This window comes from Engystomops pustulosus, chromosome 11, assembly GCF_040894005.1.
Source record: "Engystomops pustulosus chromosome 11, aEngPut4.maternal, whole genome shotgun sequence".
NCBI lineage: Eukaryota > Metazoa > Chordata > Amphibia > Anura > Leptodactylidae > Engystomops > Engystomops pustulosus.
In genome coordinates this window covers 9,933,542-9,960,798 of record NC_092421.1, presented here as the reverse complement: position 1 = coordinate 9,960,798, position 27,257 = coordinate 9,933,542, and the positions used below count along the sequence as shown (strand labels likewise).

General features: G+C 47.9%; 1 protein-coding gene across 1 annotated transcript; it reads right to left on the bottom strand.

The window, feature by feature from the left end:
• Nucleotides 1–5,168: 5,168 nt before the first annotated feature.
• Nucleotides 5,169–26,866, bottom strand: RBP3 (retinol binding protein 3). The gene is made up of 4 exons (XM_072130171.1): nt 23,784–26,866; nt 16,348–16,538; nt 8,311–8,453; nt 5,169–5,983 (listed from the first exon to the last, which is right to left on the bottom strand). Exons 1-4 carry the CDS (start codon nt 26,784–26,786, stop codon nt 5,655–5,657), a joined length of 3,666 nt encoding a protein of 1,221 aa, XP_071986272.1. The 5' UTR covers nt 26,787–26,866; the 3' UTR covers nt 5,169–5,654.
• Between the last annotated feature and the right edge of the window lie 391 nt (nt 26,867–27,257).

Below are 27,257 nucleotides of genomic sequence, written 5' to 3'. Positions count from 1 at the left end.
AGAAATAATAAAGAAGTTCTACTTGTCTCTCTCTGAGACCCTTGTCTGGAATGGCCTTAATTAATAGCAAGGATGGTAGTGGAGGTTTTCAGGTGACACTCACTACTATCCTTGTAACGTGGTAATCTTATAACAAGGGTCACTATAGTTTATAGGGTCACCCTATAAAAGTGTGTCCTAACAAGGTCAATGTTTATTGTAAGATTTCAGGCAGGAAGGTGGGCCGGTGGGGGACGTTCCTGTCCCAGTTCCTGCCACACTCTGCCACAATTCTCAAATGTGAGAAGTAGCTGGTTGTGCTTATTTCTACGCCAGGTGAGGGGGTGCAGAGGTTGCGGTCGCACCTGGGCCCAAGAGGTTTAGGGGGCCCTTATGGTGTCACTTTCCCATATGAGCAGACTATTACTATAAACCATACATTATAGTCGGGGGCCTGGCACAGACTTTGCACTGGGGCCCATCAGCTTCTAGTTACGCCACTGGGTAGGACCAAAGCCCCGGCGTATGATACTTACCCCCCAATGTGCCTGGCTGAATCAACTAAACAACACAATTCAAGCCAAAAATATATTAAAAAGGAAAAATATTGAAAACACATAAAATAGAAGGAAGATGATCCACCGTGAAAACCAAGGCTGACACAGGGAATAAATGTATCAGTATCTGAACATGGTCTCATAAATAAGTATCATAGTGAATGTTTAGTATACAGTGGGTACAGAAAGTATTCAGCCCCTTAAAGGGGTATTCCTCCCACAAAGACAAAATAACACATTCTCTAATTCTAATTCGCAGCAGTTATCCACAGAATATAATTCCAACCTGTCTCTATCAGCCCTGCTGGGCACAATTTTAGTTGCCCCTAGATCCGACCCTGTAATTGCAGACGTAGGGTCGGGGAAGCCATCTTGGATGAGGCAGTGCTGCTGAGATTACGGTGTCTTGTGCCTGTAGCCACGTCCCCTGCAGTCCTAGCACCGGAGCTCACAGACACCGATTCAATTGCTAAGGAGAGACAAGCTGCAAACTACAAGCTACAAGGAGATAAGTGATCTGGGGGAAGGGGGAGGCAGGCACATGTCTGTGAGATGTAGCAGTGCTGTGTGTGTAATAGGCATCTCATGCATGTCTGATCTGTCTCATCTCTCTCACTATATGTCAGTGAGTTAGTACAATGTCAGAAGTGATGAAAGTGCATATACACCTGTACCCTGATAATGTAACCACATTGTCACCCCACAGAACTAGATGGATAATACAGTAATGTGTCTGCTAGAGAGGCCCCACCCACTCCCTGGGATTTTGCACTGAGCATCATAGACAGTGATAGGAGCTAAAACAGCAATAAAACTGAGTAACATTGTAAAGTAAGGTTAAAATTATCTTTATTGTATTAACATCACTGGGGGATTGACATGTGAGAATTTTCCTTTGTGGAAAAATCCCTTTAAATTTTTCATTCTTTGTTTCATTTATATTGCTCATTAAGCCACTTTTCCCCATCTTGACAGACCCCCCCCCCCCTCAGAAATGTAGATATTTTCTTAATTTACTAAATAAGAAAAACTGAGACCTCACATGGTGATGAGTATTCAACCTCTGGAGAAAAGTATTCAATCCCTAATTATAAGTACCGTATATACTCGAGTATAAGCCGAGACCCCTAATTTTACCATCAAAAACTGGGAAAACCTATTGACTCGAGTATAAGCCGAGGGTGGGAAATGAATTTGTCACAGACCCCCCAGTATGTAGCCAGCCTGCCCCCAGTAGTATACAGCCTGCCCCCAGTAGTATACAGCCTGCCCCCAGTAGTATACAGCCTGCCCCCAGTAGTATACAGCCAGTCCTCAGTAGTATACAGCCAGTTCCCAGTAGTATACAGCCTGCCCCCAGTAGTATACAGCCTGCCCCCAGTAGTATACAGCACTGCCCCCAGTAGTATACAGCACTGCCCAGCATAAAAAAAAATAATAAACTTATATACTGCCCCGACGTGCAGCGCTGCTCCCCCGAAGTACGCGCAGGTCCTCTTCTGGCTTCTGCGCCCGTCTTCTCTTTTCTCTATCATCGTGCTGGGCGCCGCCATTGTTCTCCCCCAGACGGCGCCTAGTATGACGTGCCGCTGCTGACGTCATACTAGGTGCCGCCTGGGAGAAAAACAAGTCGTCGCCCAACACGAAGTTAGAGAAGACAGAAGACTGGCACGGAAGCCAGAAGAGGACCCGCGCGGATATCGGGGGAGCAGCGCTGCACGTCGGGGTCACCGGAGGAGGAGTATATAAGTTTATTATTTTTTAAATATTTTTTAAGTATATAAGTATGTGTATTGACTCGTGTATAAGCCAAGGGGACGTTTTTCAGCACATTTTTTATGCTGAAAAACTCGGCTTATACACGAGTATATATGGTATTCAGCCTCTGGTGATGAATATTTGATGCCTGCTTATAAGGTATTCAGCCCCTGGTGATAAGTAGTCAGCCCCTGGTGATAAGTAGTCAGCCCCTGGTGATAAGTATTCAGCCCCTAGTGATAAGTATTCGGCCCCTGGTGATAAGTATTCAGCCCCCGGTGATAAGTACTCGGGCCCTTGTGATAAGTATTTAGCCCCTGGTGATAAGTATTTGGCCCCTGGTGATAAGTATTCAGCCCCTGGTGATAAGTATTCAGCCCCTAGTGATAAGTATTCGGCCCCTGGTGATAAGTATTCAGCCCCCGGTGATAAGTACTCGGGCCCTTGTGATAAGTATTCAGCCCCTGGTGGTAAGTATTCAGCCCCTGGTGATAAGTATTTGGCCCCTGGTGATAAGTATTCAGCCCCTGGTGATAAGTATTCAGCCCCCAGTGATAAGTACTCGGGCCCTTGTGATAAGTATTCAGCCCCTGGTGATAAGTATTCGGCCCCTGGTGAGACGTATTCAGCCCCTGGTGAGAAGTATTCAGCCGCTGGTGATAAGTATTCAACCCCTGGTGATAAGTATTTATCCCCTGGTGATAAGTATTTAGCCCCTGATGATAAGTATTCATCCCTTGGTGAGAAGTATTCAGCCCCTTTCTCATTGTAGCCTTGGCCAGATATGTGCCTTTCCACAATTCTGCCTCTGTGCTCCTTGGGCAGTTCCTTAGACCTCATGATTCTCATGTACTCTAACATGCACTGTGAGCTGTGAGGTCTTATATAGACAGGTGTGCGCCTTCCCTAATCAAATCCAAGCACTTTAATGAAACACAGCTGGACTCCAACAAAGGAGTAGAACCATCTCAAGGAGTATCAGAAGGAAATGGACAGCATGCAAGTTACATATGAGAGTCACAGCAAAGGGGCTGACTACTTATGACCAGGTGATATTTTAGTTTTTCTGGTTTGATAAATTAGCAAAAAATATCAACATTTCTGCTTTTTCTGTCAAGATGGGAGGAGAGTGCACATTAATGGGCGAAAAAAGAACTTTCGCCAAGCTCACACATGTGATTTTGTAAGTACGTGTACTCTACAGACTGTTCCCTTGATGCCCGGAAAGCTGCCATCTGTGCCATTAATCAGTGGAAGAGATTTTCTGATTAGTTCATTAAAAGGTGATTAGAGCAGTAAATGGTTCTGCAGGTTTTTAATCTCCTTCCCTGACACTAAAGGAATGGGAACTCTGCCATATAAATGGGAAGACCCGAGTGATGGTGGAGAATGCGGTCACAACTTCACAACTTAACACCGACTAAGCTGGTGGTAAGTTCTTAACACAGACACATATTTAGTTCACTGTCTCCTTCACTTACTGTCCAGTTGATAAAGCTCCCACCTTTGGGATCCATGTCCATTGGTTTGGGTTCCCTCAAACCCCATGTCCAGTGTATGGAGATCTGGTCATGTGTCTGCCTCTCTCTAAGTTCACTTCTATAGAAGGTCTGAGATTATCCAAGTTTATTGGATTGTGACTATGATAATTTTATTGACTGTACCTCATCAGTGGTGGTAAGGGACAAACATTGCATTTTAATCTTGGTGTCAAGGCCACAGTCCTTCAACAAAGGGCAAAAATAATGGGCGCCTGTTACTAGCCATAGCCCCCACAAATCCCACAAAATTCCTTATAGCTCACTGTATATGTCTTCCATTCAAGGCTTTATACATAATTTGATGTTAGTAGTCTTCTTAAAAAAATTCTTTAATTCACTCCCTTGATAAAGTCAAGTAGGCGGTGGAGCACCGGCATATAGTTACCCGTGAAACCGGCCAGAGACACGAGGGTGCACACATGTGTGAGTACCCGGCACCAGAAGAGAATGACATCCCGATGTAAGGTCAGGTTGGGAGTGTGAGGGGAGGAGAGGAGACGGGGAAGCTTGACTGTGGGGGTCATTTACTAAGGGCCCGATTCGCGTTTTCCCGGCGTGTTACCAGAATATTTCCGATTTGCGGCGATTTCCCCTGAATTGCCCCGGGATGTTGGCACACGCGATCGGATTGTGGCGCATTGGCGCTGGCATGCACGCGACGGAAATCGGGGGGCGTGGCCGAACGAAAACCCGATGGATTCGGAAAAACCTGATGTATGCCTGTGGACTATAGTAGCCACAACTCCCTGGTTAATACTACAAAAATTGAGAGACAATTTTCGGAAAAACCGCCGCATTTAAAACAAAAAATCTGTCGCGGAGCTTGCACTTACCTTCACTCAGCCCGGCTCGGTGAACTCCGGCGCGTTCCGATGCTTTTCAGCGCAGCAGCGCCACCTGGTGGACGGCGGAGGAACTGCCTTAATGAATCCCATCCGGACCCGAATCCAGCGCAGAGAACGCGCCGCTGGATCACGAATGGACCGGGTAAGTAAATCTGCCCCTGTATGTTAGAGCTGCCCCGCCTCTCTGACTTTATCAAGGGAGGGAATAAAAGTACTTTTTAGAAGACTACTGGCATCAAATTACTATGTAAAGCCCTGGATGGCAGACATATACAGTAAGCTACTACGTGAGGTTTGGGGCTATGGCTGCTGACAGTATTCATACTTACCAGCAGAGATATTGGTAGACTCTCAATCATGGGGTTGAAGACGCAGATACAAGTGAATGGGCTGATTGCTGGTGCCAGGGTGTGTGCCAATGGTGCCAAGTGCCAGCGAAACCATAAATAAAACTGCAAATATTTATTTTGAAACCTTAATTTATTTGAAAAAAAAAAAAAACATGAACACAAAACATAAACTGTCTGAATGTGGTCCACATACACACAAATACACAAGAAAAGCCTAATATCAGCCCAAATGTCAGCGCCTGTAACTGTAAATGGACCTTCATTTCACAACATGGAACAAATACATAAATTCTAGGTGACCCATTTTTCATATTTTTGGTGTAGGTTCTTGGATCTCCAGTCCCTCCTTCTCTGACTACAATTTGTAGTCAGAGACACGCCTCCTGCTTCGGTTTGGACCACAACTATATATTATCGTTACATGCAGTGCATATATAACTATTGGATTTGATTTCTATGTGATGAAACTGGTTTTCTAGTCCTGAACATTCTGCGTTGTATACATTTTTTATTTTCCATGTGTGGCATGTAGGGTAGAGAGAATGTGCAAATTGGGGAACATTTTTATATTCCTTTTTATTTTCTGTTGCCCCCCAAAAATACAGCTCCTCAAAAGAGAATACTTTATCTACTTTCTTGTAGCTGAGAGGCCAGGATCTGCTTTGCTTGCAGCAGAGCAGTTTCAGAGGGGACCTCCAGGTCAGGTAACACCCCTTTTCCTTCCCAAAAATCTTTGGGTTCTCCAATGGCTGACCTTGATGTAGGTATAGTAAGGTAGAGGTGTGTATCATCTACATGGTAGGTCTGTGGGGGGTGACAACCACCGCTTGTTTTATCTCCTATGACATATGCCCTTCCAAGCCTTTTCATTATGTACACAAACTCCTCAGCGGCCCCTTCCGTCACAGAGCTGGTCAAAATGACGAGGGGCTTTGTAGAGCCATATGAGGAACCTGCATATAATGTGGGAAAAAGAAACAGAAATTGCATTAATGAAATATCCAGCAGCCATTAATAGTGTCCAGCAGCAGCATCCCCTCACTAATAGAATGCTAAGCAGCCTTCCCTCAGTAATAAAGTGTCCAATAGCCTCTCCTTATTAATAAATTGTCCAGCAGGGGCATCCCCTCACAAATAAAATGCTCAGCAGCCTACCCTTAGTAATGAAGTGTCCAGCAGACTCCCCTTATTAATAAAGTTTTCATGAGCCTCCCCCTATTTAATAAAATATCCAGCAGACCCCCCATGATTAATACAATGTCCAACAGCCTCCCCTCGTTAATAATGTGTTCAACAGCTCCCTTCATTATTAAAATATCTATCAGTCTTCCTCATAAATAAAATATCCAGCAGCCTCCCCTTATTAATAAAGTGTGCAGCAGCCTTCCCTCATTAATAAAGTGTCCAGCAGCCCTCATCATTACTAAAATAGGCAGCATGCCCCCTAATTAATAAAGTGCCCAGCAGCCTCTCCTTATTAATAAAGTTCCCAGCAGCCTCCCTCAATCATAAAATATCAAGCAGCCTCTCCTCATCAATACAATATCCAGCTGCCTCCCTCATTGATAAAGTGTCTTTTAACCTCCCATTACTTATACAATATACAACCTTCAACAATTTAGATGGGCAGGAATTCAGCCAACTATATAGAATGTAATTACAAAAGACTGTATTCAGGAAAAGATCAGAGTAGACATTTTTAAAAAGGCAAGTATACTGAAACAAGTGTCGGGGTAACTATTGCTGGTGTGCTACTAACATGGGTGTGCATTGAAGTGATTTGATAGGCACTTGTTACTGTGCGTAGGCACTTTATTTGCATTTTGGAATACACACATTATTGCTTGATTAGTGTCTTCATCTTCTCACAATGAATTGCTTCATTTTTACCCCATTCTATGTAACCATGTTCTCTATTACAATATATACATTTTCTAATACAGACAGTCCCCGGGTTACATACAAGATAGGGTCTGTAAGTTTGTTCTTAAGTTGAATTTGTATGTAAATCAGAACTGTATATTTTATCATTGTAATCCCAGCCATAGTTTTTTTGGTCTCTGTGACAATCAGATTTTAAAAATGTTGGGTTGTCATAAGAATCAGGATTAACACTAAAGCTTCATTACAGACGCCTGTGATAACTGTTACAGCTGATTATTGTAGCCTAGGACTAAAGTACAGTAAATTACCAATATCCAGAGGTCCCAACCACTGCGGGCCCCCCTCCATCCCTGGGCCCGGTACTGGTTGCACCCCCTGTGACGGAGATCGTTAAGCTCCTGCTTGGTGGAGGTTGACTAATGTCCCCAGAAAATTTAGTGTTTTACTTGGACATAATGGGCCACATTTGTTAAAGCTTTTGCACCAGTTTTCTGTCTGACTTTGCACTAAAAAGAATGTGCAAATAAAATGTCTGCGCCAGTTTTGTGTCCCGGTTGCACTGTGTCCGACAAGACCGAAAAAATGTGCACCAAAAAGGACGTGCTTGTTTGCTTCATTCTGTCTTTGCCAGTCTGAACACTGGTTTATTCATTTCCTAGCAGCATTGATGGATTTCCACCACACCCATCAGTTTCATGTGAACTCAGCTTTGGTTCACTAACAGTTAATCTGCTGTGATGGAAAAAAATCTCCCCCCACACTCATCGCTACCTTGTCTGATGTCTGAGAACTGATCCAAACATCTTCTGTATCCGGGCCCTGGCAACTTATATAAGGTTTTCCTTTTTGCCTGCTACAGTCTTACACTGAGCTCTAGTGTTCATATTTTCTGTATCTAAGTATGTCTGATCCTGTGCCTGAGCCATTGACTATCCATTTGGCGAGTGATTTTGTACTATATTGTCCTCTGTGTTCTGACCCGTATTTCAAGGCTATGAAGTATGAGGCTTCTATCCATTTTTGTTTTGTGTTGTCTTATCTTTGTGTTGCACTTCATTGAAGGATGGTATTGTCGACCAGTTGTCTCCTACCGCTTATGGTAGACTGGGCAATTAGGCATGGAAGGTGGAAAGGGCGTTTTAGTCTCAGAACCCACTGTCTATTTCTGTTCCTCCTATCCATCCGTACTATTCCCCTACAGAAGCATCACAGAGGCTCAAACTCAAGAGGCTACAAAGTTTCTTTATCATAAGGTTTGTGAATCTGTGATATTGTCTTCCTCTATTGTACAAGCTGTGTGTATGTGCCGTTGTCTATCTGATTATTTACTGTGAGAACTGTGAAGGTTTGTAATAGTTATCTGGCTTTATACTGTTGTTATGCTTTTGTATCTTACCTGCAATCATAGGCAGGGTCATCACATCAGATATGGCATTTGCAGTCCGACTGTAGACTTTATCTAGCAGAACAGGGGTTCCCTCATCGAAAAAATAGGAGCAGAGCGCGGGGATGGAGTTGGTGGGACCACCAATGTTAAATCTGCAAGAAAAAAAAATCTCTTTATGATTTTGTAACACAGTGGCAGTTGCAACATCCCCCACCGGGGCCTAGCCGTTTCTCGGGGCCTGGAGTCAGCCGGGGCCCGCAGTACCTGAGTGGCTGGCGGTTGCGGCCTAGGCACGCTAGTGTCACGGTGCTTGGTATGGGGAACCGGAGGGCTGTCCTACAGCCTGGCAGGTCTCCAGCAGGGTGGTGTTGGCAAGAAATGATGAGGGAGAGGCTGCTATAGCGGATCTCCCTGGGGCAACCCTTTGGTGTCTAGAGTATGAGTCTCTGTGTGGTGGACAGGGTGCCTGTGATGATGGCAGCCGTAGTAGCAGGGACCAGACGGAGGCAGAGGTTGAACAAAAACAACTTACAGTTCTTTATTGGAACCGACAGGAACCGCAGCAACGTGCCTTTAACAGAATGGTGGAGTGCTGAGATGCAGTTGGAGGAAGCCACAGGAGGTAGATCGCCAGCCTGGATGCAGAGGGCAGGCTGGGAGGTACCTGTGTCCTAATAGGAAGCTTCAGCTTGTCCTGGAGTGCTTCAGGTATCACCCTTGAAGGTAGGATGATACCCCTTTCCTCACTAACTCTTATCTATTAGCTCCACTCTTCAGAGGCAGGGGCTAGGCTCTTCCTGCTCTGGTATGGTATGCTGGCTGAATAGAGTCTGGACTGGGATAACCCAGTCTGCTTCTTCTGATCTGAGCTAGGCTAAAACTAAACTCTTCTGGTGTCCTGCAGACCCTCAGGTCTGACTAGAACTGAGCTCTTCTCTCTCCTGAGAGAGACTGCTCTCTAGAACATTCCTGGCCAGGGGTTTTGTAACTCCCCTGGTCAGGTGGTGGCTGCTCCTCCAATTACATCTCAGCTTACATTAGACAGAATGCAATACAAGTGATTGGACGACAGATCTTGAATCATACAAAAGACTTAACTCCTGCCTTGCCAGGCAGGAGCTACCACTGCAATGTCCCCTGTGTGATGTGATGACATGCTGTGGGACGTATTCGCAAGCACTCCTTCGCCATTGCATCGGCGAGGGTGTTGCATACCCCCGGGGCAATTGAAAGAGCCGCCCTCGGCTCGATTACAGACTGATTGGGGCGCAGAGGTAGATAAGGGCACTTCTGGGAAGTGCAGGCTATATGATATGTAGGGACAAACCGCCCATGGTCCTGGAGACAGGCACCTGGGTTGGTGTCAGACTAAGACAAAGACATGTAAATGTGAAGCATGACAGTTGGTCGCTAACGCCATTAAACCAAACTGTACAGTAGGAAAGGTGTGGTGTCATGTCCTGTAATCCACTCCTTGCACCAAGGCCTGTATATTTGTTATGTAAACACTTCTTCCCTGGCGACAAATATGTGTGTATATTCATTACATTGGCATATGTGACACAATAAGACATTGTACAATGTACAAGTACCTGCCGACTAACATTCTTACCCTTGTATGAGCGGCATCCAGGTGCTATCTCTGTAACACCCCCGGTCCCCGAAAGACCCGCAGTTTACGGACTACCCCCACGTGCAAACCTCGGTTTGAGGGATAAGGTAGCGGTCAGGGTTTTACATAGAGACGGTCCGACACAGTCACACTACAATCTGAAAAGCCTATCAAAGGTTAGTGCAAACTACTGGCATAAATTGACAGTGTGCAAAACTCACATTGGCTTAGGAGCCCAATGGGTACACATCTTGAACGTTACAAACGTTACAGAGGTAGGCTACTTTAGGGTAGCAGGATAAAATGTCTCTTTACCTGAAAAGGAAAGGCATAAAAGTGCAAGCAGAATGTCCATACCTAAAAGGAAGGCATTAAGTGCAAGACAATAGCAATAGCAACTTTTCCTTGGAGTATCTGGCAAAAGTCTCACAGAAGGTCTTTAATGGCAAAGTCCATCTTCTGGGCTGGAAAAGTGCAATAAAGATGCAAAGGGTCTCCTCTTTGTGTAGAGGGACAGAGTCCTTTGAAGGAATCTCTGCGGTGGCAGAGGAAGGGGTGCTATCATAGCACATGACAGTAGAAAATCTCTTGACTGAGATAAATAAGGGTGAGGGTCTCAGGACAGTTTCTGGCTCTATAAGGATAGGGGCAGAAATATACAATATGTACACAGTACCTGAAGAAGGCTTTCAGCCCATCAGGGGTTACTCAGTGTTGCTGGGTTCAGCAGAGACAGGATCCAGCTCCAGCAGGGAATCCTGTGCATCCTCAGCGGGAGTAGGTGCCGGCTGGGGACACCCGGTGGCAGTAGCAGGTACTGCAGGTTCAACAGCAGCCTCCGAACCTTCAGGGGGGAGGAGATCTGTCGCCCGGGGTGTCGGCTGTTCCAGCCGGGGGCTCAACAGAGCCAGGGACCACGGAGGGGTCCAGCAATAAACAGATGGGAACCTGCGGCAGCGCCGCAGCTCCTTCCAGCTCCGGTTCTTCTGGGGCCGGGTCGTCACCCCATTGGTAACTGGCAAGTGGAGATGTGGGCCTCGTCGGAACCTCCGGACAAGGTTCACTAGCCGGGATGTCTTCTCCCACGGAAGAGCCGCGGGACCTGGCAATGCTCCCGGCAGGGGAGACGGTGGGGGTGGCGCCCTGGATCATGCCCGGACCATGGATGGCAATGGGACCCGTACTCACGATCACCGTGGATGGAGCATTCACGTGGGTCACCGCCCGGGGACTCGCAGCCGAGGAAGAAGAAGTGTTCGGGGATTCCGGCCACTCGTCGTCCTCATACCACTCATCGCACGATGGGTAGCGGTCTTCGTCGGAGTCTGGGATCCGGATCATGCCAGCCGCCCACGGCCCTCGGGGCCCCTCCTGCAGGGAGAACTCAATACACTCTCCCGGTCTCAAATTGTGAAGTCTTTCCGGAAGGTCAGGCCTCTTGACGGACCGGCGGGGAATAAATACCTCCCGTCCGGTGTAGTCCTGGGTGGCGAAGCCATAGCCACGCTGCCGGTCGAAGTACCGGACCATGCCGGTGGTGCGGTTCTGTTCCACCCAGGCTCCAGCTGCAGACCGGCCGGCCATGTAACACTGGGCCTCCTTCTCTCGGCGTCGCTGTTCTGAAACAGCGTCTCGGAGTCTCTGGCGGACGGCCTCACCTCGGCCTCGAGGCTGCGGAGGTCCCGGTGCTGGGGCTCGTGGCTCCGGTGTAGGCTCGGATCTCCGTGGTTGTCGGGCAGGTGCAGCCGGAGGATCAGGAACCGTCACAGCAGGGCTAGCAGGCCGAACAGCAGGGACAGTAGGCCTCGGAGCAGGTGGCACGGCAGCAGTAGGCCCAGGCGCTGACTCGACAGGAGTCGGGGCCTCCCCACGTGGCGCCTCCACGTGGGCCCGCGATACCGGCATGGAAACCGGGAGAGGTACGAGGAACCGCCCGGGTGGTACTTGGTACTCCGTCACCGTCTGGAAATACCTCCTGGTGATGAAGGCTTGGGTCAGTCCTCGATGCAGCCGGTGCCCAGCGAAGGGCCTCCGGACCGGCTGAGCAGAGACCACAACCATGGTCTCCAGAACCTCGAAGAACTCCGGTTGTTCCACGGGAGGGAATCGCGGAGGACCCCACATGGCGCTGACCTCACTGTTCAAGATCCGCACCAGTTCTGGCGTTTCGTTGAGGCGGGGCAGGAAGTCCGCTTCGTGCCAGAGGGAGGAGTCCAAGTCCTTCCCGCCAAGAGCTGTGGCGGGCTCTAATTTTTCCTGCGCCACAGGAGGCGGGGTTCGCGCCCTTCGCGCGTGGGTGGAGCTTGGTGTGTCATCTGGGTTTTCCGCCAGTGAAGGTTTTGGCGGGCTGGAATTACTTGCTGCGCCACAGTTTCGTGAGGTAAAATGCTTCAGACGCGGCAGCGCCGGATGTAGCAGAGCTGACAAAGTTTTTTGCAGGGGTTAACCTCTTGAGTGCTGGAGCGGTGCTCGACAGCACGTGGCAGCAGTAATACAGTTCAATGCAGAAACACACAATCACTTGGGGCCTAAACCCGAATGGCAGCAGGGTTAGGAAGCACAGTCTTTTTCAATAAAGGATAGTCTTTAATGCCGGAAAAAGGCACAGAAGTATCAATCCTGTTCGTGACGCCACTTGCAACATCCCCCACCGGGGCCTAGCCTTTTCTCGGGGCCTGGAGTCAGCCGGGGCCCGCAGTACCTGAGTGGCTGGCGGTTGCGGCCTAGGCACGTTAGTGTCACGGTGCTTGGTATGGGGAACCGGAGGGCTGTCCTACAGCCTGGCAGGTCTCCAGCAGGGTGGTGTTGGCAAGAAATGATGAGGGAGAGGCTGCTATAGCGGATCTCCCTGGGGCAACCCTTTGGTGTCTAGAGTATGAGTCTCTGTGTGGTGGACAGGGTGCCTGTGATGATGGCAGCCGTAGTAGCAGGGACCAGACGGAGGCAGAGGTTGAACAAAAACAACTTACAGTTCTTTATTGGAACAGACAGGAACCGCAGCAACGTGCCTTTAACAGAATGGTGGAGTGCTGAGATGCAGTTGGAGGAAGCCACAGGAGGTAGATCGCCAGCCTGGATGCAGAGGGCAGGCTGGGAGGTACCTGTGTCCTAATAGGAAGCTTCAGCTTGTCCTGGAGTGCTTCAGGTATCACCCTTGAAGGTAGGATGATACCCCTTTCCTCACTAACTCTTATCTATTAGCTCCACTCTTCAGAGGCAGGGGCTAGGCTCTTCCTGCTCTGGTATGGTATGCTGGCTGAATAGAGTCTGGACTGGGATAACCCAGTCTGCTTCTTCTGATCTGAGCTAGGCTAAAACTAAACTCTTCTGGTATCCTGCAGACCCTCAGGTCTGACTAGAAATGAGCTCTTCTCTCTCCTGAGAGAGACTGCTCTCTAGAACATTCCTGGCCAGGGGTTTTGTAACTCCCCTGGTCAGGTGGTGGCTGCTCCTCCAATTACATCTCAGCTTACATTAGACAGAATGCAATACAAGTGATTGGACGACAGATCTTGAATCATACAAAACACTTAACTCCTGCCTTGCCAGGCAGGAGCTACCACTGCAATGTCCCCTGTGTGATGTGATGACATGCTGTGGGACGTATTCGCAAGCACTCCTTCGCCATTGCATCGGCAAGGGTCTTGCATAGTCATACAGGAGCTGACGAGGGTCAGTGCAGGTAGGTAGCAAACAATTTAATTCGGGTTAAAAGTGGTGCGGAATAGGATGACTCGCTGGCCTGCGGCTTCCTATTATAAATGTTATAGGGAGTTGTTCAGGAGCCAGAAGAGCCGGCTATTCTTAGTGAGTGGAGCCTAATGAGCCAGATCACTAAGAAGAGCCGGACTTCCCATCACTGGTGCATAACTGCTTTCCCCTGCAGGTCCTGTAACCTCCGGAGAATATTACTACCTGGAGACTGCAGGACCTGTGATGATGCCATGATCACATGACCGGCAGGAGGAAGCAGCGCACAGAGCTGCAGAGCTGCTAAAGTAGGGGGAGAACATGGGGGGGGGGGGTAACTGTGTGGGGCCAATGACTGGGGGTAACTGTGTGGGACCCATGACTGGGGGTAACTGTGTGGGACCCATGACTGGGGGTAACTGTGTGGGACCCATGACTCCCCTAGTGTGTGGGGCCCATGACTAGAGGTAACTGTGCGGGGCCCATGACTGGGGGTAACTGTGTGGGGCCTATGACTGGGGAAAACTGAGTGGGGCCCATGACTGGGGGTAACTGTGTGGGGCACATTACCGGGAAGCTATGTGGGGGACATTACTGAGGGTAACTCTTGTATGGGGAACCTGTGTGGGGAACATTACTGGGGGTAAGTGTGTGGGGAACATTACTGGGGGAAACTGCTGTGGGGGCACATTACTAGAGGTAACTGTGTGGGGAACATTACTGGCGGTAACTGTGTGGGGAACATTACGGGGGTAGCTGTGTGGGGCACATGACTGGGGGTAACTGAGTGGGGCACATGACTGGAGGTAACTGAGTGGGGCACATTACTGGGGGGTAACTGTGTGGGGCACATTACTGGGGGGTAACTGTGTAACGAGCACCTGGTGTCTTGTATTTTAGAAATTCAAGATCACAGCCTTACAGTATTTGGGGAGAGTGTTTGGGGTAACACGAGGATAACACTGTCAGGGAACCAAGATGTAGGGACAATGAGGAACATAAGAAATGGTGATGCCTAATGGAGAAGATGGAGGACGCGTCACCTGCAGGCACCGGATGTAACAAGTAGGGATTTCTCCGGTGTTTCTGTAGCTGTATATACATGAAGTTATTATTGGCAGAGCCACATGTGAGGGGGTTATGTACAGGAGCGGCCATTAATGTAAGGGCGTTACACATGCATTGGAGCCCATGCCCGGATCTTTTACCACCCTAGCAACGCCCCTGCCAATCTGCGATTATAATTTATAACACTTTACATTAACAAGGTGATATTCTGATGGGTTTTTTTTCGTGAAGCATTACATACGAGTACAGTATAGAGGTATTATTTACAAGACCAGTGTAATGCTATTATTTATTGAGGTGTGTTATAGAGGTAATATTTATGTGCACATAATATTAGGACTGTTTATGTGGTTATTATGTAGGCCCTATGTATGAGGACGCTATATATTAGTGAAGTGTAGCGGTACTATTAATTTTTATGGTATAGTGCTACTATACATGGTACTATCTGTGCGTGAATATAGAGGTATTATTTATGTGTAATAGCAGTAAAATTTATGAATATATTATAACGGTACTATAGTGTACAGTATAGCGGTACTATTTAGGCGCTTAATATAGCGGTACTATTTCTGAGAACAGTATAGAGGTACTAAAGTATTTATGTGTACAGTATAGCAGTACTATTTATGTGTACAGTATAGAAGTACTATTTGTGAGAACAGTATAGAGGTACTACAGTATTTCTGAGAACAGTATAGAGCTACTACAGTATTTATGTGTACAGTATAGCAGTACTATTTATGTGTACAGTATAGCAGTACTATTTGTGAGAACAGTATAGAGGTACTACAGTATTTCTGAGAACAGTATAGAGCTACTACAGTATTTATGTGTACAGTATAGCAGTACTATTTATGTGTACAGTATAGCAGTACTATTTGTGAGAACAGTATAGAGGTACTACAGTATTTCTGAGAACAGTATAGAGCTACTACAGTATTTATGTGTACAGTATAGAAGTACTATTTATGTGTACAGTATAGCGGTACTTTTTGTGAGAACAGTATAGAGGTACTACAGTATTTATGAGAACAGTATAGAGGTACTACAGTATTTATGTGTACAGTATAGCAGTACTATTTATGTGTACAGTATAGCAGTACTATTTATGTGTACAGTGTAGCGGTACTATTTATGAGAATAGTATAGAGAGGTACTACAGAACTACAGTATTTATGTGTACAGTGTAGCGGTACTATTTATGTATACAGTGTAGCGGTACTATTTATGAGAACAGTATAGAGGTACTGCAGTATTTATGTGTACAGTATAGAGGTACTACAGTATTTATGTGTACAGTATAGCAGTACTATTTATGTGTACAGTGTAGCGGTACTATTTATGAGAATAGTATAGAGAGGTACTACAGTACTACAGTATTTATGTGTACAGTGTAGAGGTACTACAGTATTTATGTGTACAATGTAGCGGTACTATTTATGTGTACAGTATAGAGGTACTGCAGTATTTATGTGTACAGTGTAGAGGTACTACAGTATTTATGTGTACAGTGTAGCGGTACTATTTATGTGTACAGTGTAGCGGTACTATTTATGTGTACAGTGTAGAGGTACGACAGTATTTATGTGTACAGTGTAGCTTTTTGCTATTCTCAAACCAAGGTAGAACATTATTCACCACAAATTCAGGGCAAATCGCACATAGTGACCTACCTCATGTCCACGATTAAGGCCTTTGTACCAACCACTTTCTTCCACACGTGTTCAACTAACAGATCTGATACTTGGCGGAGAAGTTCCCAGTCAGCAAACATATCAAATCTCATGTATCCAATGTTATTCTCAAAGACATCAGTGCGGAAGGAGAACTTGATGAGATCCTCAAACATCTCAGGGGACGGGATCTGAAAGAAGGACAAAGAAGCCTCAGAGGAGTCACTGACCACATCACAGGGATATCAGAAACCACATGCCAGAGGAAAACACCAGCACTCCATTACACCAGCACTCCATCACACCGGCACTCCATCACACCGGCACTCCATCACACCGGCACTCCAGCACACCGGCACTCCAGCACACCGGCACTCCAGCACACCGGCACTCCATCACACCGGCATTCCATCACACCGGCACTCCAGCACACCGGCACTCCAGCACACCAGCACTCCATCACACCGGCACTCCATCACACCGGCACTCCAGCACACCGGCACTCCATCACACCGGCATTCCATCACACCGGCACTCCAGCACACCGGCACTCCAGCACACCAGCACTCCAGCACACCGGCACTCCAGCACACCGGCACTCCAGCACACCGGCACTCCATCACACCGGCATTCCATCACACCGGCACTCCAGCACACCGGCACTCCAGCACACCGGCACTCCAGCACACCGGCACTCCAGCACACCAGCACTCCAGCACACCGGCACTCCAGCACACCGGCACTCCAGCACCCGGCACTCCATCACACCAGCACTCCATCACACCCAGCACTCCAGCATACCGGCACTCCAGCACACCGGCACTCCAGCACACCGGCACTCCATCACACCAGCACTCCATCACACCGGCACTCCAGCACACCAGCACTCCAGCACACCGGCACTCCAGCACACCGGCACTCCATCACACCAGCACTCCATCACACCCGGCACTCCAGCATACCGGCACTCCAGCACACCGGCACTCCATCACACCGGCACTCCATCACACCAGCACTCCAGCACACCGGCACTCCAGCACACCGGCACTCCATCACACCAGCACTCCATCACACCCGGCACTCCAGCACACCGGCACTCCAGCACACCGGCACTCCATCACACCGGCACTCCATCACACCGGCACTCCATTACACCAGCACTCTATCACACCAGCACTCCATTACACCAGCACTCCATTACACCAGCACTCCATCACACCAGCGCTCCATCACACCAGCACTCCATCACACCGGCACTCCATCACACCGGCACTCCAGCACACCGGCACTCCAGCACACCGGCACTCCATCATACCGACACTCCATCACACCGGCACTCCATTACACCGGCACTCTATCACACCAGCACTCTATCACACCAGCACTCCATTACACCAGCACTCCATTACACCAGCACTCCATCACACCAGCGCTCCATCACACCAGCTCTCCATCACACCGGCACTCCATCACACCGGCACTCCAGCACACCGGCACTTCATCACACCGGCACTCCAGCACACCAGCACTCCATCACACCGGCACTCCATAACACCGGCACTCCATCACTCCATCACACCAGCACTCCATCACACCGGCACTCCATCACACCAGCACTCCATCACACCGGCACTCCATCACACTGGCACTCCAGCACACCGGCACTCCATCACACCGGCACTCCATCACACCGGCACTCCAGCACACCGGCACTCCATCACACCGACACTCCAGCACACCAGCACTCCATCACACCAGCACTCCAGCACACCGGCACTCCATCACACCGGCACTCCAGCACACCAGCACTCCATCACACTGGCACTCCATCACACCAGCACTCCATTACACCAGCACTCCATTACACCGGCACTCCAGCACACCAGCACTCCATCACACCGGCACTCCATCACACCGGCACTCCATCACACCGGCACTCCATCACACCAGCACTCCATCACACCGGCACTCCAGCACACCGGCACTCCATCACACCGGCACTCCAGTACACCGGCACTCCAGTACACCAGCACACCATCACTCCATTACACCAGCACTCCATTACACCAGCACTCCAGTACACCAGCGCACCATCACTCCATTACACCAGCACTTAATTGCACCAGCACTCCATTACACCAGCACTCCATCACACCAGCATTTGATTGAAAAAGCACTCCAGTACACCAGCACTCCATTATACCAGCACACAATTACACCAGCACTCCAGTACACCAGCACTCCATTACACCAGCACTCCATTACACCAGCACTCCATCACACCAGCACTCCATTACACCAGCACTCCATTACACCAGCACTCCATTACACCAGCATACAATTAAACCAGCACTCCATTACACCAATACTCCATTACACCAGCACTCCATTACACCAGCACTCGATTGAATAAGCACTCCATTACACCAGCACTCCAGTACACTAGCACTCGAATGCACCAGCACTCCATTACACCAGCACTCCAGTACACCAGCACTCGATTGAATAAGCACTCCATTAAACCAGCACTCCAGTACACCAGCACTCCATTACACCAGCACTCAAATGAAGCAGCACTCCACTACACCAGCACATCATTACACCAGCACTCCAGTACACCAGCAGTCTATTACACCAGCACTCGATTGCACCAGAAATCCATTACACCAGCATTCAGTACACCAGCACTCCATTACACCACCACTCCATTACACCACCACTCGATTGAATAAGCACTCCATTACACCAGCACTCCTGTACACCAGTACTCGAATGCACCAGCACTCCATTACACTAGCACTCCATTACACCAGCACTCAAATGAAGCAGCACTCAAATGAAGCAGCACTCCACTATACCAGCACATCATAACAACAGCACTCCATTGCACCAGCACTCCATTGCACCAGCAATCGATTGCACCAGCACTCCATAACACCAGCACTAGATTGCACCAGCACTCCATTACACCAGCACTCCATTACACCAGCACACGAATGAATCAGCACTCTATCACACCAGCACTCCATTACACCAGACGTCCATTACACCAGCACTCCAGTATACCAGCACTCCATTACACCAGCACTCCATTACACCAGCACTCCATCACACCAGCACTCCATTATACCAGCACTCCATTACACCAGCACTCCATTACACCAGCACTCCGGTACACCAGCACTCCAGTATACCAGCACTCCATCACACCAGCACTCCATTATACCAGCACTCCATCACACCAGCACTCCATTACACCGGCACTCCATTACACCGGCACTCCATTACACCAGCACTCCATTACACCAGCACTCCAGTACACCAGCACTCCATCACACCGGCACTCCATTACACCAGCACTAGAATGCACCAGCACTCCATTACACCAGCACTTGATTGAATAAGCACTCCAGTACACCAGCATGCAATTAAACCAGCACTCCATTACACCAATACTCGATTGAATAAGCACTCCATTACACCAGCACTCCAGTACACTAGCACTCGAATGCACCAGCACTCCATTACACCAGTACTCCAGTACACCAGCATTCGATTGAATAAGCACTCCATTAAACCAGCACTCCAGTACACTAGCACTCGAATGCACCAGCACTCCATTACACCAGTACTCCAGTACACCAGCATTCGATTGAATAAGCACTCCATTAAACCAGCACTCCAGTACACCAGCACTCGAATGCACCAGAACTCCATTACACCAGCACTCAAATGAAGCAGCACTCCACTACACCAGCACATCATTACACCAGCACTCCAGTACACCAGCACTCCAGTACACCAGCACATCATTACACCAGCACTCCAGTACACCAGCACTCCAGTACACCAGCACTCCAGTACACCAGCACTCTATTACACCAGCACTCGATTGCACCAGAAATCCATTACACCAGCATTCAGTACACCAGCACTCCATTACACCACCACTCCATTACACCACCACTCGATTGAATAAGCACTCCTGTACACCAGCACTCGAATGCACCAGCACTCCATTACACTAGCACTCCATTACACCAGCACTCAAATGAAGCAGCACTCAAATGAAGCAGCACTCCACTACACCAGCACATCATAACAACAGCACTCCATTGCACCAGCACTCCATTGCACCAGCAATCGATTGCACCAGCACTCCATAACACCAGCACTAGATTGCACCAGCACTCCATTACACCAGCACTCCATTACACCAGCACACGAATGAATCAGCACTCCATTACAGCAGCACTCTATCACACCAGCACTCCATTACACCAGACCTCCATTACACCAGCACTCCAGTATACCAGCACTCCAGTACACCAGCACTCCAGTACACCAGCACTCCATCACACCAGCACTCCATTATACCAGCACTCCATTACACCGGCACTCCATTTTACCAGCACTCCATTACACCAGCACTCCATCACACCAGCACTCCATTATACCAGCACTCCATTACACCGGCACTCCATTACACCGGCACTCCATTACACCGGCACTCCATTACACCAGCACTCCATTACACCAGCACTCCAGTACACTAGCACTCCATCACACCAGCACTCCATCATACCAGCACTCCATTACACCAGCACTCCATTACACCGGCACTCCATTACACTAGCACTCCATTACACTAGAACTCCAGTACACCAGCACTCAAATGCACCAGCACTCTATTGCACCAGCACTCGATTGCACCAGCACTCCATTGTACCAGCACTCCATAACACCAGCACTCGATTGCACCAGCACTCTATTACACCAGCACTAGAATGCACTAGCACTCCATTACACTAGCACACAAATGAATCAGCACTCCATTACACCAGCACTCCATTACAGCAGCACTATATCACCCCAGAACTCCATTACACCAGCACTCGTTTATCACATGCAGTCACACTCAGGTAGCAGGAGCCTCCATTGGGCTTTAGAGAAGGAACAGGTTGGACTGCAGGAAAATCTAGACATGGAAAGACCTAAGCACTCGATTGATTAAGCACTCCATTACACTAGCACTCCATTACACCAACACTCCATAACACCAGCACTCCAGTATACCAGCACTCCATTACACCAGCACTCCATCACACCGGCACTCCATCACACCGGCACTCCATTACACCAACACTCCATAACACCAGCACTCCAGTATACCAGCACTCCATTACACCAGCACTCGATGGCACCAGCACTCGTTTATCACATGCAGTCACACTCAGGTAGCAGGAGCCTCCATTGGGCTTTAGAGAAGGAACAGCTTGGACTGCAGGAAAATCTAGATATGGAAAGACCTAAAAAAAATCCTAAAATATATTTTTCACCTTTATTTCCTTTAGCATGCTAAGATTAAGGAAAAGCTTCAGCTATTCTTGTACTTCACATTGCATACACATTTTTAACAGACTGAAATAAAGGTGAAAAATATTTTTAGTTTCCACAAGACTTTATTGAATTGTGAAAAATATTTTTAAACCATAGCGCTGGTGTTCCATGTCTACATCACAGACTCCCCAGTAAAGGAACTCCTAATAACAATGAACCGACCCATAACCCGTTAAACTGTAATTTGGATTGATAAAGGTGGTAACACTCATGATGAAGATTACTTTGGCAGAAAACTGTTGCAGGCATAAAGAGTTTAATATTCTCTCCAATAAAACAAATCCCACCAAATTCTTGACAAGGAGCAGAAAAGAGTCATATTTTGCCTGAGATGAGTCAAGTTTAGACACCGCTGGGGGAGAGTCATTTCAGGGGCCGCTACTAGATGTATCTATTGACTTCTGTTGTCGGCCGGCACTAGCCCGGGCAAGCTCATGGCAGTGCGCTGGAGAGGAGGAGGGGTAGGTGCTGCTCACCCCTTCCCTCCCCATAGTGATGCATGGTGCCCAGTCATACGTCCAAGGTACAGTGCCATGTGTATGGTCACCGTACTGTTGCCGGGTGCCATAGCTGGCTATGGGGACGTATATCCAGCTGATATATATCCCCACAATGGCTGTGTGAAGGGGGCCTAAAAGTAAAAACTTTATGTTGCAGATCACATCGGGCTTGTGCTTCTGTGAGCTTCAGAACTGGGGATACAGACAGTAAAATCAAATGGGAAATTAGAAGTTTAGTTCTTACAGATGAGTTTCTTATCTTTAATATAACACCAGTAGCATGTTGCTAGGTGCTACATAACCAAACGTGGGAGAGGAATCTGAAGTGAAGCTCCCATTGCATTCTCTAAATGTGACTCATCTCAGGCAAATATGACTCCTCTCTGCTTGTCACTTGGAGGAGATTATTATAGGTAACAGGTGAGTTTTCTCATAAAAGAGAGAATTCTAGAAAGAATATTTCATGCCTGACCTGAGAGGGCTAGTGATAGATTAAAGTGACAGGTTCTCTTTAAACATGAACCCATTCACTGCCCCAGGATACAGCACTTATGTGCATGGTGTAGCAGCATTATTTCTTCTCTACAGGTCCGGAAACCACAGATTGAAAGCAGGAAGAAGGGATTTACAAGCACCATAGGTAGGAAGTGATTCCAGACACGTAGGGGCTATAATATCCTTACTGCCCAGGACCCATGGCAGGCTTAGACCACCGCTGAATACAGGACATGGCAGGTTTACACAAAGGGGCTCATTTACTAAGGGTCCGTCGGACACATTTGCATTGGGTTTTCTGATGATTTCCGTTTAGCGGCGAATTTCCCCGGGATTTTGGTGCACGCGATCGGATTTTGGCGCATCGGCGCCGGCTTGCACGCGAAAGAAATGAGGGGGGGGGGGGCGCGTTGGACAACCCGACAGATTTGGACAAACCGCTGAATTTTAAAAAAAAGGAATTGTGTTGCAAGACAAGCACTCACAAGCACCGGGAAGAAGAAGATGATTTCCGGCGGACCTCAGCATGGAAGCGGCGGATGCAGGAATTTGGGCGCACGATCTTAGCAAATCCCGGCAGAACCCGAATCCTCGGCGGACAACGCACCACGGGATCGCGACAGTACCAGGTAAGTAAATGTGCCCCATTATCTCACACATTGGGGCACATTTACTTACCCGGTCCTGTCGCAATCCCGCGGTTCCTTGTCAGACGAGGATTCGGGTCTACACCGATTCACACCTTTTTTAAATTCCGTGGTTTGTCCGATCCCGCCCCCCCGATTTCTGTCGCATGCAAGCCGGCACCGATGCGCCAAAATCCGATCGCGTGTGCCAAAATCCTGGGGCAATTCGGCGCAAAATGGAAATCGTAGGGAAACCTGGCGAAAACGTGTCCGACGGACCCTTAGTAAATGAGCCCCAAAGTGTTTTATAACCAGGAGAACCCTGAAAGGTTCTGACCCACACCAATAATCTGGACGAGCTATCTCAGCATCAAGAACAGCCCTAAGAGACAATAACAAAGGTATAGTATCTCACCTGCATGGGTACCACACCTGGGATGCGATCCTTGGAGTTCTCTGGGATGTATATGGCTTTCAGATGGACGTCCCCAGAAAGTGTCTGAAGATCATAGTTCAGTTTCTCAGCTAAGTCTACTTCAGATTTGATCATTTTGTAGTCCGTTTTGTCCACCAGTGAAAGTAGCGTGGAAGCCACCTCTGCCCCGGTGTCTTCGAATGCATAGTTATCTGCCACCAGTTTCCCTACCGTCCGGATGACTGAGGGAATCTTGGAGCGCAGTTTGATAATACGGAAGGTGCTGTTCATGGCGTCATTAGCTTGAACAATTACGTGGGGTTCAACCCCCGATACACTCCACACTTTACCAGTCACTGAACTGATCACCACTTGATTTGGGATAGATACGTAAAGGTGGCTTTCCCCTACTTTGTACATCCCGACAGATAGGGACACCCCACTAGTCGGCTCCCCAATGATGGTTGCTCTGTTCAAATCCTTCATTGATCTTGTAAAGGCTTCAGCAGCTGAACCAGTCATGTGACTTGTGAGGACATAAATGTCCTTAGTAGACCCATATCTTTGACCTGCCACCACTGGCAGTGTCCAGATTTCTGTGCCGGTGGATGTGCTACGGTCATATACCGTGTACAGGTGTTGCAGAGGCTCTGGTTCAAAAAAGTAAGAACAAAAAATGGGGATAGCAGTGGAATAACCACCGGTGTTGAACCTCATGTCAATGATTAGGGAACTTGTGTCCACCAGCTTATTCCAGACAAGGCTAACGAGTTGAGGGCCAATTACCTTAATAATCTCTGCATCAGCCATCATGTCAAAGCGCAGATAACCGATGTTCCCTGGTAACACTTCTATCTTGAATAATGCATCAATGATGTAGCTGAGTTCTTCAGGAGATGGGACCTTTGGTGGTTTTTCTTCTGATACTTCTGGCTCAATATCACTATAAAAGACATGAAGTCTATGATCTCCTGAGATCTCCTGTATGTCAGATGTTAGTTGAGATGCTAAAGACTCTAGATCCACCACGGAGCGGTATCTACCCTCAGAACATTTGTGTTTGAGCACTTGGCTAACCTTAAAAGCCACCTCAGGAATGGCATAATGGACTTCTAAAAGTTGGCCAGTGCCCTCTACCAATGCAAACACTTCTGGGTGAAATGCAATTATTTCCGTGGCTTTGTCTAGGGCTTCTTCTGCCAGCACAATGGCATCGGGAACTACCCCTCCCCCAAGCCAACATTCACCGTTGTTATCTATAAAATTAATGATGGGTACTGTCACAGTTAGCCGGGTATCTCCAAGATTGAATGACCGAGAGTGCATCAGAGATCCGGATGTTATTTCACCAATGATGGTTGCTCTGCTTAAGGACTGCATCAGGTAAGCAAATTCCTCTGCTGCTGTGGCCGTTTTGTAGCTAGTCAACACATAGACTCCTCTCTTGGAACCATAACGTTTTCCTAGAAGTTCAGGGAGGCTGTAAAATTCCTTGGTAGAATTGGCAAGTCGATCATATGTAGTAAAGAGACGGATTTTAGGTTCCGGCTCTTGGAAATAGGACAGAAGTAACGGAACGGCTTCAGAAGGGCCACCAGAGTTGTACCTTAAGTCTATTATTAGATTATCTGTTCCAGTGATTTGGTCCCAAACTTTGGTAACAATGTAAGGTCCTAACTTGGTAAGAACAGAGACATCGGCAAATTCATCAAAGCGGAGATAGCCAATGTTTCCAGGAAGGATGTTAACTTTGAAGACAGTATTAACCAAATTTTGGAGAACATTCTCATCATCTGGTAAATGTTCTGCAGATGGATGGGCTTCAGGGATTTCTGGGGTGTCTGATATACCTCGTAATAGCAGCCGTGGGTCCTCTGTAACTGACTGAAGCTCGTAATTCAACTTAGCAGCCAGATCTTCCTCAGAAATGACGGATGCATAGTCTAGATTTGAAAGGTGCTTAAGTAAGGCCGGAATACGATCTGAGAAAGCATAGAACTTGCCCAAAATCTCACTGAGCTGATGTAAGACATTAGGAATTTTAGAACGTACAGACAGAATGGCAATGGCTTTGTCCAGAGCATCATCTGCATTGACAACTACACAAGGGAAGACACCGGCCACTTCCCAACTCTGCCCAGTCAGAGGACTGATAGATCTGGATACTGGAACCGTGATATAGTAATCGGACTGGCCAATCCTTATCTTCTGGATGTCTAACGAGCCTCCGGCAGTTTTCTCCCCCACAACTATGGCCCTGTTCATATGTTTGAGGATGTATGCAACATCTTCTGCAATGCCTTTGGTGAACCTGCTTGTGAGCACTATCACATCTTTATCCTTGCTGTATCTCTCACCCATGAGCGCAGCTAGAGTTTGCAGTTCTGTGGTGGTATTGGTGGGACGGTTGTAAATGGTATCGATGTGGAGCACAGGTTCAGCTTCATATAAGTAGGAAACAACAAAGGGAATGCCAGAAACCTTACCCTCCGTGCTGTATCGGAAATCCAGGATCAGTGCAGAACTCGGCATCAGCTTGGCCCATATGTTTTTGACGAGAAATGGGCCAATTCTTTGTACCACATCTTGGCCTATTATGCAGTCCACGCGGAGATAGCCAATGTTTCCTGGGAGAACTTCATACTTAATGGACTGTTCGACCAGAAACTGTAGCTGCTCTGGAGTTGGTATCATCTCTTCCTCGGGCTTGACCACGGTGTCGGCTGGCTCATATGAGACTATGAGTCGGGGGTCATTCAGTGAACCCTGTACCCCAGCGGTAAAGACATTGGCCAGAGTATATGGATCTGACACATGAAGAATCTCCCCACTTTTTATAGCTTGCTCAATGGTCTCTTGCATTCCTACCAGGTTCTCTGGAAAGCAATAATTATCCAGCAGGACTCTGGCCATATCCATCACGAGAGAGGGCTGAAACACAGGGTTACTGCAGGCATTATAGAATAATAGCAGAAATATCAGTCTCTGATAACAAGGAGACATTTTGGCCAGAGTTTCCGTCCTAATGTCCCCACCACCGTGGTCCGTCTCTGCTTCTAGAGAATGAAGAATTAGACCAGGGCAAGGAACAGCAAATTCTCTTTTATCTCTGCTAAACCTTTAATCATATTAATGAAAGGATAAGCATCAGCACAAGGGTATTTCTGGGAAAACGGAGTGTCCCGCCTTGAATCTGAGCATCTGTTCCGGTAACGTGGTGAAAAATTAGCTACGGCTTGTCGTTCAGCATTTTATTGTAGAATAGTCAACCCAAAACTGAATCCTGTGATTATAATGTTAAACAAGTAGATGGATGTAACATGTGAGGCCAAAGACCTCATGTCAGCTCAGCGTGTATCTCCCATCCTCCACAAGTAGCCTCCATCCGTGTAGGAGAACTGGATGTTCCATGATGGCTCCATGTAGAGGTTACGGATAACAATGACATCACGTTAAGTCATCTGTGGAGAAAAC

Bases quoted from the DNA above. Each gene is read 5' to 3' on its own strand.
- RBP3 (XM_072130171.1), bottom strand. From the start codon at position 26,786: ATGTCTCCTTGTTATCAGAGACTGATATTTCTGCTATTATTCTATAAT. The intron at 16,539-23,783 runs GTGAGATACTAT...TCCTTCTTTCAG, and splicing joins CAGGTGTGGTACCCATGCAG to ATCCCGTCCCCTGAGATGTT. The intron at 8,454-16,347 runs GTAGGTCACTAT...TTTTTCTTGCAG, and splicing joins GCCTTAATCGTGGACATGAG to ATTTAACATTGGTGGTCCCA.